Consider the following 15,481-nt stretch of genomic DNA (forward strand, 5'->3'; position numbering starts at 1 on the left):
GGGAACTGAGATAATGGTCAGGAAAAATCTTCATACTGTTTTTTTTTTTTTTTTTTTTTTTTTTTGGTTTTTGTTTTTTTTTTGAGATGGAGTCTCTATCACTACAAGACTGCAGTGGCATGATCTTGGCTCACTGCAACCTCCACCTCCCAGGTTCAAGTGATTCTTCTGCCTCAGCCTCCTGAGTAGCTGTGATTACAGGCATGTGCCACCACGCCTGGATAACTTTTGTATTTTTTAATACAGTGTTTCACTATGTTGGCCAGGCTGGTCTTGAACTCCTGACCTCAAGTGATCTGCCTTCCTTGGCCTTGCAAAGTGCTGGGATTATAGGCGAAGAGACACTACACACAGCAAATCTTTAAACTCTTGAAACGGAAAGGACAATATTCAGACTACTATGCCAACCAATGAATACTTTAGTACTTTCTTAATCAAGGACATATGAAGAGACTGACAGTAGACCTACCAATTATACATATATAATTATGCATTAGTATATGATTTTTATAATTTTAAATGTGTTTAAATAATACTTTTACTATATATATATATATATATATATATATATATATTTAAAGTCGCATTATTAGAATTTCTGCTTTTTCTTGGTTTAAGTTGTAGAAGTCCATTTGGAGTAACAGCATATTAAAACTAGAAGTAAGGACAAGTTAGTGTGCATCAATGGAGAAGAGTCATATTTCACAATGTTTTTCTTTTCTCATTTTCTCTCAGATCTAAGATAAAAGAAACAATTTCTTTAACAAGTGGAGATTGGGCCACCAGGAAAAAACAGTGAATCCTTTTTTTAGTAAAAGGCTGCCTCTGTCTTCTGATAAAAAACAGACATCTGGTAATGTAATTTCCAAAGGGGAGTGTGTGTGTGTGTGTGTGTGTGTGTGTGTGTGTATGTCAGAGCGAGAGAGAGATTGCATGTGTGAGAAAGAGAGAGAGAAAGAATAAGATAGAGAAACACAGACAATAAGCATGTTTTTGTTGCAGGGTGCAATTAGTAGCTCGTCCTTATTTTTCTTTTCTTTGTAATTTCTAAGCTTTAGAAACCACCCTATTATTATTCATAGTAGCCTGAAAGCACATTACTAAACATGTATCAATGCAGGCCTGTCTTAAAAAAAAGTATCAATTCAAATTCATTTAATATGACCTTAGAGGAGTATTTAAAACATATTTTTATTCATTGGTGGGGGGAAGCTGCTTTTATAGTGGCAAATATGTGACTTCAGAGATACCCTGCTTCAAATAGGGTGATTTTTTTTTTTTTTAAATTTAGGGTCAGGGTCTTGCTCTTTCACTCAGATTGGAGTCCAGGGGTGTGATTATGGTTCACTGCAGCCTTGACCTCCTGGGCTTAAGTGATCCTCCTGCCTCAGTTTCCCAAAAAATCGGGGTTATAGGCATGAGCCATACCATGCCTGGCTCAAATATGGTTTGGATGGCGCACCCTATTTCTGGTGTAATTTTCTAGAGGTAACTCTGGCAATACACATAAAAAGGCTTACAAATGTAAACATTCTTTAACACAACAATTCCACTTTTAGGCATTTATCCTGTAGAAAGAATCTGAGATATTTGTAAAGGTATAAAAAAGATACTAGCTTGGCCAACATGGTGAAACCGCGTCTCTACTAAAAACACAAAAAAATTAGCTGGGTGTGGTGGCACATGCCTGTAGTCCCAGCTACTCGGGAGGCTGAGGCAGGAGAATTGCCTGAACCTGGGAGGTGGAGGTTGCAGTAAGCCAAGATCACGACACTGCCTGGTGCCTGGCAACGGAGCAAAACTCTGTTACCCCCCACCAAAAAAATATATTAGCCATAATGCTGGATATAATAGTAAAAATTGTGAAGTACTCTTAATATTGAGCAATTTAGAATTATGTTGGTAAATTTGGTACAGCCACAGAAGAGAGGAATAGCCAATCATTAGAAAAATTACCCTGTAGTTAAAAAAAAGAAAAAAAGAAAAATTACCCTGTAGAAGAATACTTAAGTGCATAAAAGTATTATAAAGACAGTTTGAAGGGAAAAAAACAGGTCATAAAACTGTAATAATGTTTCATCTGTGCTTGGTTTAAAAGAAAAAGAGAGGCTGGGTGCAGTGGCTCACACGTGTAATCCCGGCACTTTGGGAGGCTGCAGTGGGCCGATCACTTGAGGCCACAAGTTTGAGACCAGCATGGCCAACAGAGTGAAACCCCATCTCTACCACAAATACAAAAAAGTAGCCGAAGAAGGCTGAGTCATGAAACTCGCTAGAACCCAGGAAGGGAAGGTTGCAGTGAGCCAAGATTGCACTCTGTCTCAAAAAACAAATTAAAAAATAAAAAAAGAAAAGAAAAGAACCTTCACACACACACATACACACACACACACACACACACACACACACACAGCCCACAGGAGAAAGACAGAATGTATATAAAACAAATTTCTGATAGTGATTATCTCTGAGTCATGGGATTGTGAATATTTTTTCTTTTCTTGTTTGTACTGTGTGCTATCCCAATTTTTCTTGATGTGTATAGAGTACCTTTGTAATTTTAAAAACGACAATGTAAAGAAACGATCTGTCTTTTGTCTCAGCATCCTATTTCTTAAATATCCCTTAAACCAAGTTGGTATTTTCTTTATAACTGCAAGCAAAACTTTTAAGCATATATTGATATTTCACATGGGTATCCAAGAGATTGATGACTTCTGGGCTCGCTTCATTCAGGCAGGTAGATCAGTCTCTTTATTAATGCCTGTGTCTAACAAGCCTGACCTTTCTGAAAGTGGGCACTGATGTGATATGGTTTGAAAGGTGTGAGAATGTTCTTCTTGGCTACTCAAAGTTCTTCCCTCACAGCTCAGAGCTTATGGCTGTTGTTCTACCACCTCAGGCTTACGGATTTTCACTCTAATAAAATGCAAATAACCCAGGAGAAGTACTCATTAAACTTTACCTGTCACCTGGGTTAAATGAGTATATCGTTTTCTGAGAATAGGTTTTAATGGGTAAGACATGGGAATTCAGAGGGGCAGTCAGAGAGAAGAAAATATGAATGAATACTCCTGGTGTCTGAGGAATAATTAATATTCATAATAGTACTATTTTTTATTTATGGTTTATGAGTTGCTTAGGAGCATGTTATCACATTTAATCTCAATTAAATTGAATAGAATGGCTGTCACCAAGGCAAGTTTAGTAGACTAGAGATTTAGAAAAATACAGAAGACAAAGTCTGAAGCCTTTATCATTTTTCTAGAGCTGTTCCTAAAAGCCACGATCCCACTCACTTAGATAAACTGCTTTACCGATCCCCCTTTTTCTTTTAGCAACTCCAAAGCATTGTGAAACTGTGTCCAAATAACTAGATCAGATGTAGATAATAAAGTGAGAGCCAGTCCAGGAAATAGATACTTCTTAACCTATTATCAGTGTATAATAAAAACACAGGACCAACACCTTCCAGGAATTTTTGTCCAAAAAGACAACAGCCAAGGCCGGGCGCGGTGGCTCAAGCCTGTAATCCCAGCACTTTGGGAGGCCGAGGCGGGTGGATCACGAGGTCGAGAGATCGAGGCCATCTTGGTCAACAAGGTGAAACCCCGTCTGTACTAAAAATACAAAAATTAGCTGGGCATGGTGGTGCGTGCCTGTAATCCCAGCTACTCAGGAGGCTGAGGCAGGGGAATTGCCTGAACCCAGGAGGCGGAGGTTGCGGTGAGCCGAGATCGTGCCATTGCACTCCAGCCTGGGTAACAAGAGCGAAAACTCCGTCTCGAAAAAAAAAAAAAAAAAAAAAAAAAGACAACAGCCAACTGAAGAAACACATGAAACCATCTAATCAAATACTTTAAGGTATTTGTGAGCGTGGATCTTTTTATTAATTCATGGAGAATGGAAAAGAAAGAAAGGAAAAGATCAGAAAATGGCAAGGAAACAATATGGCAGAAGAATGATCATATACAATTACTTCCTTTCCATAAAATATATAAATTAAGTAAAATTACAGTGTGATGGTTAAAAACACAGACTCGGGTGCCAACTTCTTGGGTTTGAATCCTGGCTCTCTCATCTACTAGCTGTATAAACGTGTGCCTCAATTTCTTCATCATTGAAATGGGTATAATAATGGTACCTACCTTAAGGGATCGCTGTAAGGATTAAACTAGTTAAAATTTGTAACATTGCTAGGCACAAAGTAATTGCCTTAAAGTGATTGGTAAACCCTCAGACATACTCATATATGACTAGAAGGAAATATATTAGAATGCTAACACATATTAACTGCATGTGGTAAAGTATGGCTTTTGAAATATAAAAAACCTCAATAATCCACTTTTATAATAAAAGAAAAAGGGGTATAAATTAACATTAATCAGAGGAAAACAGGTGCTTGCCAATTTAATATGTACTATTGTATAAATAGGAGGTTCTAATACTTAAACTTTCAGTTAACTGAGGCTATTTCTCTTGTAGTATTAATTATAAAAACATAATTATTAAAATGATAAAACCATAAAAGAAGTAGAAGAAGTCAAGTCAAGGACAAAAGGTGGATCACCTGAGGTGAGGAGTTTGAGACTATCCTGGTCGACATGGTGCAACCCTGTCTCTACTAAAAAATACAAAAATTGGCCAGGCGCGGTGGCTCAAGCCTGTAATCCCAGCACTTTGGGAGGCTGAGGCGGGTGGATCACAAGGTCGAGAGATCGAGACCATCTTGGTCAACAAGGTGAAACCCCGTCTCTACTAAAAATGCAAAAAATTAGCTGGGCATGGTGGCTCATGCCTGTAATCCCAGCTACTCAGGAGGCTGAGACAGGAGAATTGCCTGAACCCAGGAGGCGGAGGTTGCGGTGAGCCGAGATCGTGCTATTGCACTCCAGCCTGGGTAACAAGAGCGAAACTCCGTCTCAAAAAAAAAAAAAAAAAAAAAAAAAAAAAAAAAAAAAAAAAATGCAAAAATTATCTGGGTGTGGTGGTGCATGCCTGTAGTCCAAGCTACTCGGGAGGCTGAGGCAGGAGAATCGTTTGAACCCAGGAGGTGGAGGTTGAACTGAGCTGAGATCATGCCACTGTACTCCTGCCTGGGGAAAAGAGTAAGACTCCCTCCCCTATCCCCTCCTCCCCCAAAAAAGGAGGATACAAATAGTGAGGGAAAGGAAATGCCCATAGGCTGAGGTTTCAACTTGGAGGCAGAGTATTTATTTATTTATTTATTTAAGATACATTATATATATATATATATATATATATATATATATATGTATGTATATATATATAAAATATATATTTATATATTTTATATTTTATATATACATATATATATATATATATATATATATATATATATATTTTCGAGATGGAATTTTGCTCTTGTTACCCAGGCTGGAGTGCAATGGAGCAATCTCGGCTCAGCGCAACCTCCACTTCAAGCAATTCTCCTGCCTCAGCCTCCTGAGTAGCTGGGACTACAGGCTGTGCCACCATGCCCAGGTAATTTTTATATTTTTAGTAGAGACGGGGTTTCACCATGTTGACCAGGATGGTCTTGATCTCTTGACCTCATCATCCACCTGCTTTGGCCTCCAAAAGTGCTGGGATTATAGGTGTGAGCCACCGTACCTGGCCAATATATAATATTTTACATATTTATAACGTAATGTGATATTTTTCTGGTATAGAATGTACAATTATCAAGTCAGGATATTTGAGGCATCCATCACTTTGAGTATTTGTCATTTTTAGGTATTTGGAACAATTCAAGCCCTTTCTCCTTGGTACTTTGAAATGTACAACACATGACTATAGTTGTTAAATATAGTCACCGTATTCTGCTGTCAAATGATAGAACTTATTCCTTCTATCTAACTGTATGTTTGTATGCATTAACCAATCTCTCTTTATCTCCCCCTTCAACCCACACACCTTTCCCAGCCACTAGTATCCATCATTCTATTCTACTTTTATGAGATCAATTTTTTTAGCTCCCTCAAGAGTGAGAACGTGCAGTATTTGTCTTTTTGTGCCAGGGTTACTTCACTTAACATAATGACCTCCAGTTCCATCCATGTTGCTGTGAATGATGTGATTTCATTCTTGTAGTATCCATTGTGTATAGATACCACATATTCTTCATCTAGTTCATCTGTTGATGTACACTTAGGTTGATTTCACATCTTTGCTATTGTAAACAGTGCTGTGATAAGCATGCAAGTACAGGTATCTTTTGATAAACGATTCCTTTGCTTTGGGTTAGATAATCAGTAGTGGGATTGCCAGATGGTAAGGTAGTTCTATTTATAGTTTTTTGAGAAATCTTCATACTGTTACTAATTTATTGTTACATTTTTACCAACAGTGTAAGAGTTCCCTTTCTCCACATTCTCACTAGATTCTGTCGTTTTTTTTGTCTTGTGAATAATAGCCATTATAACCTGGGTAAGATGATATGTGTTGTGGTCTTGATTTGCATTTCCCTGGTAAATAGCGATGTTGAGCATTTTTTCATATCCCTGTTGGCCATTTGTATGCCTTCTTTTGAGAACTGTCATTCATTTCAAAAGGCAGGGAGTATATAATGAATTATTTAGATATAAAGAATGATAGAATCAAAGTAACATATATTGAATGATGATGTTATAATTACATGATATCATAATTATTAGCTTTATTAACTGAACTGATAGGTAGAAATGAAAACTCAAATGTATATGTTTGCTTCGGCAACCCACATACTAACATTGGAATGATATAGAGAATATTAGCATGGCTCCAGAGCAAAGTGTTCCATATTTTTCAGAAAGACTCAAAAACATTAATAAAGTTAGCATTTGAGAATATGTTGCAGGAAACAATTATGCATTAGCTGAAGACTGGACAAAATGATCTAACTGGCCTTCCTCTTCCTAATCTTCTGAATTCATCAACCACGTTATATTTCAGGATGGTTTATGCTTCTACTGCATCTGACAGAGATGATTATAATTCATCACTTAATTTCCTTTTTTTCAACTGTTAATTCTTATTAATCAAGATGCAATGAAGTTAAGTGATAAAAGCTGAAAATGACTTACTGGAAAGAAAGTGTTGAGATGCTGGGCCAAAGTCCCTGTGGGCTTCATGCAGCTGCCTGACTCGGTCCTCCACGGCCACCTGGGAGGAAAAGGAGAGAAATGATGTTCTCTCATTCTATATAATAAGGAACAATTAAAGCAATGTATCCTTTCTGATAAGATACTTTGAGTCTCTAAGGCTGAGAACACTAAAGCAACAATTCGTAACCCTTCTTTTAATATCCACTTACCGTATATAGTATCCAAGACTCATTTTTATCAAACCAAGGCCAAACACAAAGGATTTCCTCTCTCGACAATGTTACGATGAGATTTTTTTATTTTTTATTTTTTATTTTTGAGTCAACTCATTGGCAGCTACAAATGAACTACTGCTTCAATTAGTACCATCAAAAAATACAAATTCTTCGCTTTCACAAAAACAGGGAGGGTGCCATTGGGCATCAGCGACTACAGAATCTCTGAAATGACACGTCTTGTCTTTAAGTCTTAATCTATTGTTTTTGACTAATTTTTAAAGAACTAATATTGATTAATGGTAAATAAATCATTGAGTGATTTAATCATTGATAATTAATAATTAACAAATAGCTGATTAATATTTAATTATGCCTGGGTACAGTGACTCATGACTGTAATCCCAGCACTTTGGGAGGCTGAGGGAGGCAGATCACTTGAGGTCAGAAGTTCAAGACCAGCCTGGCCAAACGTGGTGAAACCTCGTCTCTACTAGAAATACAAATATAAGTTGGGAGTGGTGGCACATGCCTGTAGTCCCAGCTCCTCAGGGAGGCTGAGATAGGAGGGAGGCTGCAGTAAGCAGAGATTGTGCCACTGCACTGGGTTACAGAGTGAAACTTCATCTCAAAAAAAAAAAAAAAAAAAAAAGAAAAGAAAAAAAAAAAGAAATTAATTATCAGTGAAGTAGAGACAAAGCTTAAAGTTGGGATAAGAGGGTGAGTAGTAAGATAAAAGTAATTTTCAGATTTCAGTTTTCAATTGATTTGGAAATTACTGAGAAATATACCCTTAGGTGGCATGCAATGAAAATTGCCATTCTTTTTTTCCTATTAGGTTTCTCTATAATATATTGACACAGTATGCTGTCAACTTAGTGAAGTCTAGTCTTGGTGGGGAAAAAAGGAATAATTTTATGGGTGAAATGCTATACTTACTCATTTGGCATTTTGCCAACCCAATATAAGTGGCAGCTCCAGGCATCCTAGCTCTAACTCTGGATTTTGATTTGATTGTGAAGAGTCCATGCTAAACTAAGGGTTGATCAGAGCTTGCACAGAGCAATCAGAACTCAGAGAGTAGTTCCTGCAGTGTGCAGAATCCCCAAGAGGTAAAATTCATGTTAATCTCATCAGAAAAGTGGCAAGGTTGGTTCAACATGTGCAAGCCTATAAACGTAATCCATCACATAAACAGAACCAAAGACAAAAACCACATGATTATCTCAATAGATGCAGAGAAGGTCTTTGACAAAATTCAGCAGCCCTTTATGCTAAAAACTCTCAATAAACTAGGCATCGATGGAACATACACAAAATAATAAAAGCTATTTATGACAAACCCACAGACAATATCATACTGAACGGGCAAAAACTGGAAGCATTCTCTTTGAAATCTGGCACTAGACAAGGATGCCCTCCTCACCACTCCTATTCAAAATAGTATTGGAAGTTCTAGCCAGAGCAATCAGGCAAGAAAAAGAAATAAAGGGTATTCAACCCAGAAAAAGAGGAAGCCACATTGCCTCTATTTGCAGATGACATGATTGTACATTTACAAGACCCCATTGTCTCATCCCAAAATCTCCTGAAACTGATAAGGAACTTCAGCCAAGTCTCAGGATACAAAATCAATGTGCAGAAATCACAAGCATTTCTAGACACCAATAACAGACAAACAGAGCCAAATCAGAAGTGAACTGTAGCCATTCACAGTTGCTACAAAGAGAATAAAATACCTAGGAATACAACTAACAAAGTAGGTAATGGACCTCTTCAAGGAAAACTACAAACCACTGCTCAAGGAAATAAGATAGGACACAAACAGATGGAAAAACATTGCATGATCATGGTTAAGAAGAATCAATATTGTGAAAATGGCCATACTGCCCAAAGTAATTTAAAGATTCAATGCAATCCCCATCAAGCTACCAATGACCTTCTTCACGGAACTGGAAAAAAACACCTTAAACTTCATATGGAACCAAAAAAGAGCCCACATAGCCAACACAATCCTAAGCAGAAAGAACAAAGCCAGAGGCATCAAGCTACCTGACTTCAAACTATACTACAAGGCTACAGTAATCAAAACAGCATGATACTGGTACCAAAAAAGAGACATAGACCAATGGAGCAGAACAGAGGCCTCAGAAGAAACACCACACATCTACAATCATCTGATCTTTGACAAACCTGACAAAAACAAGCAATGGGGAAAGGGTTCCTTGTTTAGTAAATGGTGTTAGGAAAACTGGCTAGACATGTGCAGAAAGCAGAAGCTGGACCCCTTTCTGACACCTAACACTAAAATTAACTCCAGATGGATTAAAGATCTAAACATAAGACCTAACACCATAAAAACCTAGAGGAAAAACTAGGCAAAACCATTCAAGACATAGGCATAGGCAAGGACTTCATGACTAGAACACCAAAGGCAATGGCAACAAAAGCCAAAATAGATGAATTGGATCTAATTAAACTCCAGAGCTTGTGTACACAAAAGAAACAATCATTAGAGCAAACTGGCAACCAGCAGAATGGGAAGAAACTTTTGTAATCTACCCATCTGACAAAGGGCTAATATCCAGAATCTACAAAAAACTAAAACAGATTTACAAGAAAAAAACAAACCCATTCAAAAGTGGGCAAATGGTATGAACAGACACTTTACAAAAGAAGACATACATGAAGCCAATAAACATATGAAAAAATCCTCATCATCACTGGTCATTAGAGAAATGCAAATCAAAACCTCATTGAGATACCATTTCACGCCAGTTTGGATGATGATCATTAAAAAATCTGGAGACAACAGATGCTGGAGAGCATGAGGGGAAATAGGAACACTTTTACACTGTTGGTGGGAGTGTAAATTAGTTCAACCATTGTGGAAGACAGTGTGGCAATTCCTCAAGGACCTAGAAATAGAAATACCATTTGACCCAGCAATCCCATTACTGGGTATATACCCAAAGGATTATAAATTGTTCTATAAAGACATATGCACATGTATGTTCATTGCAGCCCTGTTTACAATAGCAAAGACCTGGAACCAACCCAAATGTCCATAAATGATAGACTGGATAAAGAAAATGTGGTACATATACACCATGGAATACTACGCAGCCATAAAAAACAATGAGTGTGTGTCCTTAGTAGACACATCGATGAATCTGGAAACCATCATTCTCAGCAAACTGACACAAGAACAGAAAATTGAACACTGCATGATCTCACTCATAGGCAGGTGTTGAACAATTAGAACATGTGGTCACAGGGAGGAAAGCATCACACACTGCAGCCCGTTGTGGGGGGCTAGGGGAGGAACAGTGAGGGGTAGGGAGGGTGGGGAGGAATAACGTGGGGCAAAATACCAGATATAGGTTACGGGGGGATGGAGGCAGCAAACCACCTTGCCATGTATGTACCTATGCAACAATGCTGCATGATCTGCACATGTACCCCAGAACCTAAAGTATAATAATAAAAAAAAGTGGCTCAGGTAGTCTGGTCTCAAACCAGCTCTGGCCTTCCAATACTAGTTAAGTGCCTAGTGTATATCCAGAACAATCCCATTTTTTTACTCTTCCCCTAGCCTTGCCAATTTTTGCTTCACCCAAATATGTGAATAACCAAGTGGGGTTCCCCCAAAACACAGGATTTGCTTTACTTCATATATAAAAAAGCATGAGGGACATATCAAACCTACCTTCCCAACCTTATGACCCTGGGCTCCCAAACTCTACCTGCTAAGCCCACCAAGCTACCTGCCCTTCCTGCACTATTCTAACCAATATAACTCTTGTGCATGGTTTCTTCATGCTGCTCCTTCTTTCAGCAATTCTCTTACCCCGCTTCTCTCCGAGATCAATGCTGTTAGTGCTTAATGCTTACTTCCCCATCTCCCACGTTAGAATTAATGGATCCCTCAGCATTCTAACAGTATATAGATTATACTTGAAGCACTTCTATCGTATAACTCATTTTAGCTATATGGACATGAATGTCTCTTGCAATAGATTGTAAATTTCTTGATAGCAGGGACCATTTTTTGTTTATCATTCTCTTCGAATGTCCCGAACCCTTTCTGCAGGAGTTGCTGAACCCTGCACACAGTAAATGGTAGCAAATATTTGTTTATTGACTAGTTGACCAAACAAATGGGTAAGTGAGTAAATGTGGTGTGTGTGTGCAGGTGTGCGTGTGTTTGTGTGTGTATGTGTATGTGTGTGCAAGTGAGAAAGAGAGAGATGCGGAACACACAAGAATACCTACTGACACTGATTGCACTGACTGTAGGTCTGTGATGGTTGATTTTGTGTGTCAAATTGACTGGACTATGCAGTTCCCAGGTAAAACACTATTTCTGGGAGTGTCTGTGAGGGTGTCTTGCAGACAAGATTAGCATTTGGATCAGCGGATTCAGTAGATTGCCCTCCCCAATATGGGTGGGCATCATCCTATCAGTTGAGGTCCTAAAGAGAACAAAGAGTCATGTTTCTTTTTTCCTTACAGGCCTGCTTGAGCTGGGATGTCAGTCAGTCGTCTTTTGCCCTTGGACTGGAATTTACATCATCAACTCCCCTGGTTCTCAGGCCTTCAGACTCAGACTAAAATCATACCACCAATTTTCGTGGTTCTCTAGCTTGCAGATAGCAGGTCATGGGACTTCTTAGTCTCCAATTGTATGAGATAATACTTGATTTTATATATATACACACACACATATACATACATACACACACACAGACACACACATACATATGTATATTGTTGGCTCTATATCTCTTTTTTTTTTTTTTTTTTTTTTTTTGAGACAGAGTTTCACTCTTGTTACCCAGGCTGGAGTGCAATGGCGTGATCTTGGCTCACTGCAACCTCCATCTCCTGGGTTCAAGAAATTCTCCTGCCTCAGCCTCCCAAGTAGCTGGGACTACAGGTGTGTGCCACCATGCCCAGCTAATTTTTGTAGTTTTAGTAGAGACGGGGTTTCACCATGTTGACCAGGATGGTGTCGATCTCTTGACCTCGTGATCCACCCGCCTTGGCCTCCCAAAATGCTGGGATTATAGGCATGAGTCACTGCGCCTGGCTGGCTCTATTTCCCTAGAGAATATTGACTAATCTATTTTCCTCGGTAAATTATTCTTGACTTTCCTTATCAGTAAAATGTGGACAATAATATAACTTCTAGAGTTTTGTGAGAATTAAATAAGATGATACATGTAAATCATTTAGACTAGCTTCTGTCATGTATTAATTGCTAAACAAATGTTAGCACCTACTGTTCTTGCTGCTGTTATGGTTAATAAAAGGAGAGGAATAGGCCAGGCATGCTGGCTCACACCTGTAATCCCAGCACTTTGGGAGGCCAAAGTAGGTGGAACACTTGAGGTCAGAAGTTCAAGACCAGGCTTGCCAACATGGTGAGATCCCCATCGCTACGAAAAATACAAAAATTAGCCAGGTGTGTCTCACACCTGGTAACCCAGCTAATCAGGAGGCAGAGGCAGGAGAATTCCTTGAATCCAAGAGGTGGAGGTTGCAGTGCGCCAAGATTATGCCACTGCACTCCAGCCTGGGCGACAACATGACTCTGTCTCAAAAAAAAAAAAAAAAAAAAAAAAGAAAAAGAAAGAAAGGAGATCAATAGGGCTATAATGTGCAGGGCACCACATATAATACAAAAACAGCTAATATTTATTAAGCAATATATGTATGACAATATGAATTATGGTAACTCTGTAACAGAAGTTAATATTATCCTCCCACTTCATTGATGTAAAAACTGAGGCATGGAAGGTTAAAAAAACACTTGCCTAAGCTTAAGTGGTTAGTAAATTGGCAGAGCCAGGATTCAAACTCATTCAGTCTGGGTCTTGCTCTTAATTGCTATCCTGAAGATTAAAGCTGAAGAAAAGTATTTTATGAATATTTAATAAGTAACTAGCTTTTTAATGTCTTTATTTTCAATCAGTTTATTGAAGGCACATCAATTCTAGTGTGCATATCTATGAAACTTTAGTTTTTCAACATATTTTTATGACCCAATACAAGGTCACTTCCTAGTCTTAAGAATGTGATACCATAAGATTACAGAGGAAGGTTGTGGGAAATGCATGTAAATAAATGTTTGGCCTATGTCATTACTTCTAAATTTAGAATGGGTCATTTAAAGAACAAATCAATCTAGAGATGAAGGTGAATATTTGGGGATAGGGAGGAGAAGATGAGAATGCCATATGGGAGTGGACATTGATCAGAAATCTTTTCACATACTGAGAAAGAAATCCCAAGGGGAAGATACAGATGGTAAAAGAATATGACTGTGCCATAGGCCACTTTCTCCATTAAGAATGGTAGGTTCATAGGGACCAAGCATATGCAGCATCAAAGTTCATTCTAGACTCCCGAACGCTAAAGTTTTCCTTCTTATACAAGGAGGGTTCCAGTGGTAGTTTCCAGTGTACGCTCAATATTGTCAAGATTTTAAAATGAGGTCAAAGTGAATTTCCATCTTCATAACTCAAACCTAAGAAAAGGCATGACAGTGAGAAGAATTAAGCATAAAATATTTCTTTCCACAAATTATCATTGGAGAAAGGTATTATGTGGATTGAATGCACGATGGCTAAATAAAGAAAGAAATTTATGAAGGAAAAAAACTTGAAAGCAACCAAGGTCCTGGAAAGCTTTAGCTTGGGATTTAGGAACAAAGCGTTTTACTCTGTGATAAATTATGCAAGGAAACGAAATTTGATAATCTAGTAAAACGATAGCCTCTATGCCTTAGATCTTTCTAATTGGCTTTAAATCAATATACTGTAGTATATACAAAACAGGAAGCAAAAGCCAGAAATTATAAACCTGTACTTTGCGTTCTGGTACAATCAGTTCTTTTCTTGGTTGTTTATTCACCTTATACGTATTTGTTAATACCGAAAGAGATAGGCCAAAAAAAAAAAAAAAAAAAAAAAAAGCTATGGTCCCTGATCTCTGCAAGTTTAAAGGTTTAGAGGTAAGAAATAGTGACAAGCTGAAGAAAGGCTTGGGGCTGCAGAACAGTGGTGTTGAGGATGACAGTGAGATACAATTAGTTAGTCATGTTGAAAGCAGATGATACAAAACAAGGCATTCCGGATTCTAAGGCTCAGGATTTACCCCACAGGCAAAGAGAACCACTGAAAATTTCTGTGACATGACTCACTATTTTAGAGGAAAGTTAGGGTTTGGGAAGATCACTGTGGTGTAAAACAGATTCAAAAAGGCATCTGAGACTGAGATCAGTAAGAGGCTGTTGTAATTGACTAGACTTGCGGTGATATGCATTCAAATTAAGGCTGTATTGTATCGAATGTAAAAGAAGGTACATCTTAGAAGGTATTTTGAAAGGAAGAACAACTATCTAATTTGGTGTTGGAGATTAATTTCTGAAGAAACAAACTCTTGGATTTCAAGTAAGGAAGACTGGGAGAATGAAGATATTGCTGATGGCAATATGAAAATCAGAAAAGGGAGAAATAGCAGATGTACGTATGAATTTATTTGGAATATAATGGATTTGACCTAACAGTGAAACCTTTAACTGGAGATGTCCTGTATAGCCAGAGATGAACAATTTGTCTCTGCAATTAAAGAAAGGAAAGGGAAGTGAGACTAAAGGAGGTAAGAATGAGCTTTGGAAGGTGAGCTAAAAAAGAAGAGATAAAGGAGTTTAAATAGAATGATTTAAACAGACAGGAGGAACCTAAGCTCTTCTGAATTAATAGGGCATATCTCTGTTTCCTTTTATAAAAGTAATACAAGTATAACATCTTTCTGGAAGCATAAACCCTATTTCAAATATTAGGTCATAGATCACAAAAGCTTAGAACTGGAAGAAATCTTGATTAATACACGAGGGTCTATTCTTCAGAACTATTCCAGATGAGCAGAAAACTACCATCTGGTCCACGAGTACTCATAATCTAGGTTGCAGCAATTCTTCAGTAAAAGCATGTCAGGAAAAAAAGGTCTTATTTTATATGTTTCTTGAGGACAGGGACACATCTTTCCCTACCAAATTCTCAGTGAGTAGCACAGTACCTGGCATATAACAGAGGCTAAATTAATATTAGTGGAATAAATTAATGTACTGTTTATTCATGGATCTTTACCACA

The 15,481-nt window shown here is 37.9% G+C and overlaps 1 protein-coding gene and 1 non-coding gene across 13 annotated transcripts in view; one reads left to right on the plus strand and one right to left on the minus strand.

Moving 5' to 3' along the window:
• The window catches only part of DMD (dystrophin), a 2,654,855-nt gene that overhangs the window by 244,321 nt on the left and 2,395,053 nt on the right, over positions 1 to 15,481 (minus strand). For all 12 annotated transcript variants that reach the window (XM_074391460.1, XM_074391464.1, XM_074391461.1 and 9 more), the window contains one exon: positions 7,086 to 7,164. In XM_074391460.1, the coding sequence (XP_074247561.1) occupies positions 7,086 to 7,164 (79 nt within the window). The remainder of the gene's footprint in view (positions 1 to 7,085; positions 7,165 to 15,481) is intronic.
• Positions 6,725 to 6,828, plus strand: LOC120366676 (U6 spliceosomal RNA). The gene has a single exon (XR_005581258.1). It is a non-coding gene; the product is annotated as a U6 spliceosomal RNA (small nuclear RNA).

This window comes from Saimiri boliviensis, chromosome X, assembly GCF_048565385.1.
Source record: "Saimiri boliviensis isolate mSaiBol1 chromosome X, mSaiBol1.pri, whole genome shotgun sequence".
Classification (NCBI taxonomy): Eukaryota; Metazoa; Chordata; class Mammalia; order Primates; family Cebidae; genus Saimiri; species Saimiri boliviensis.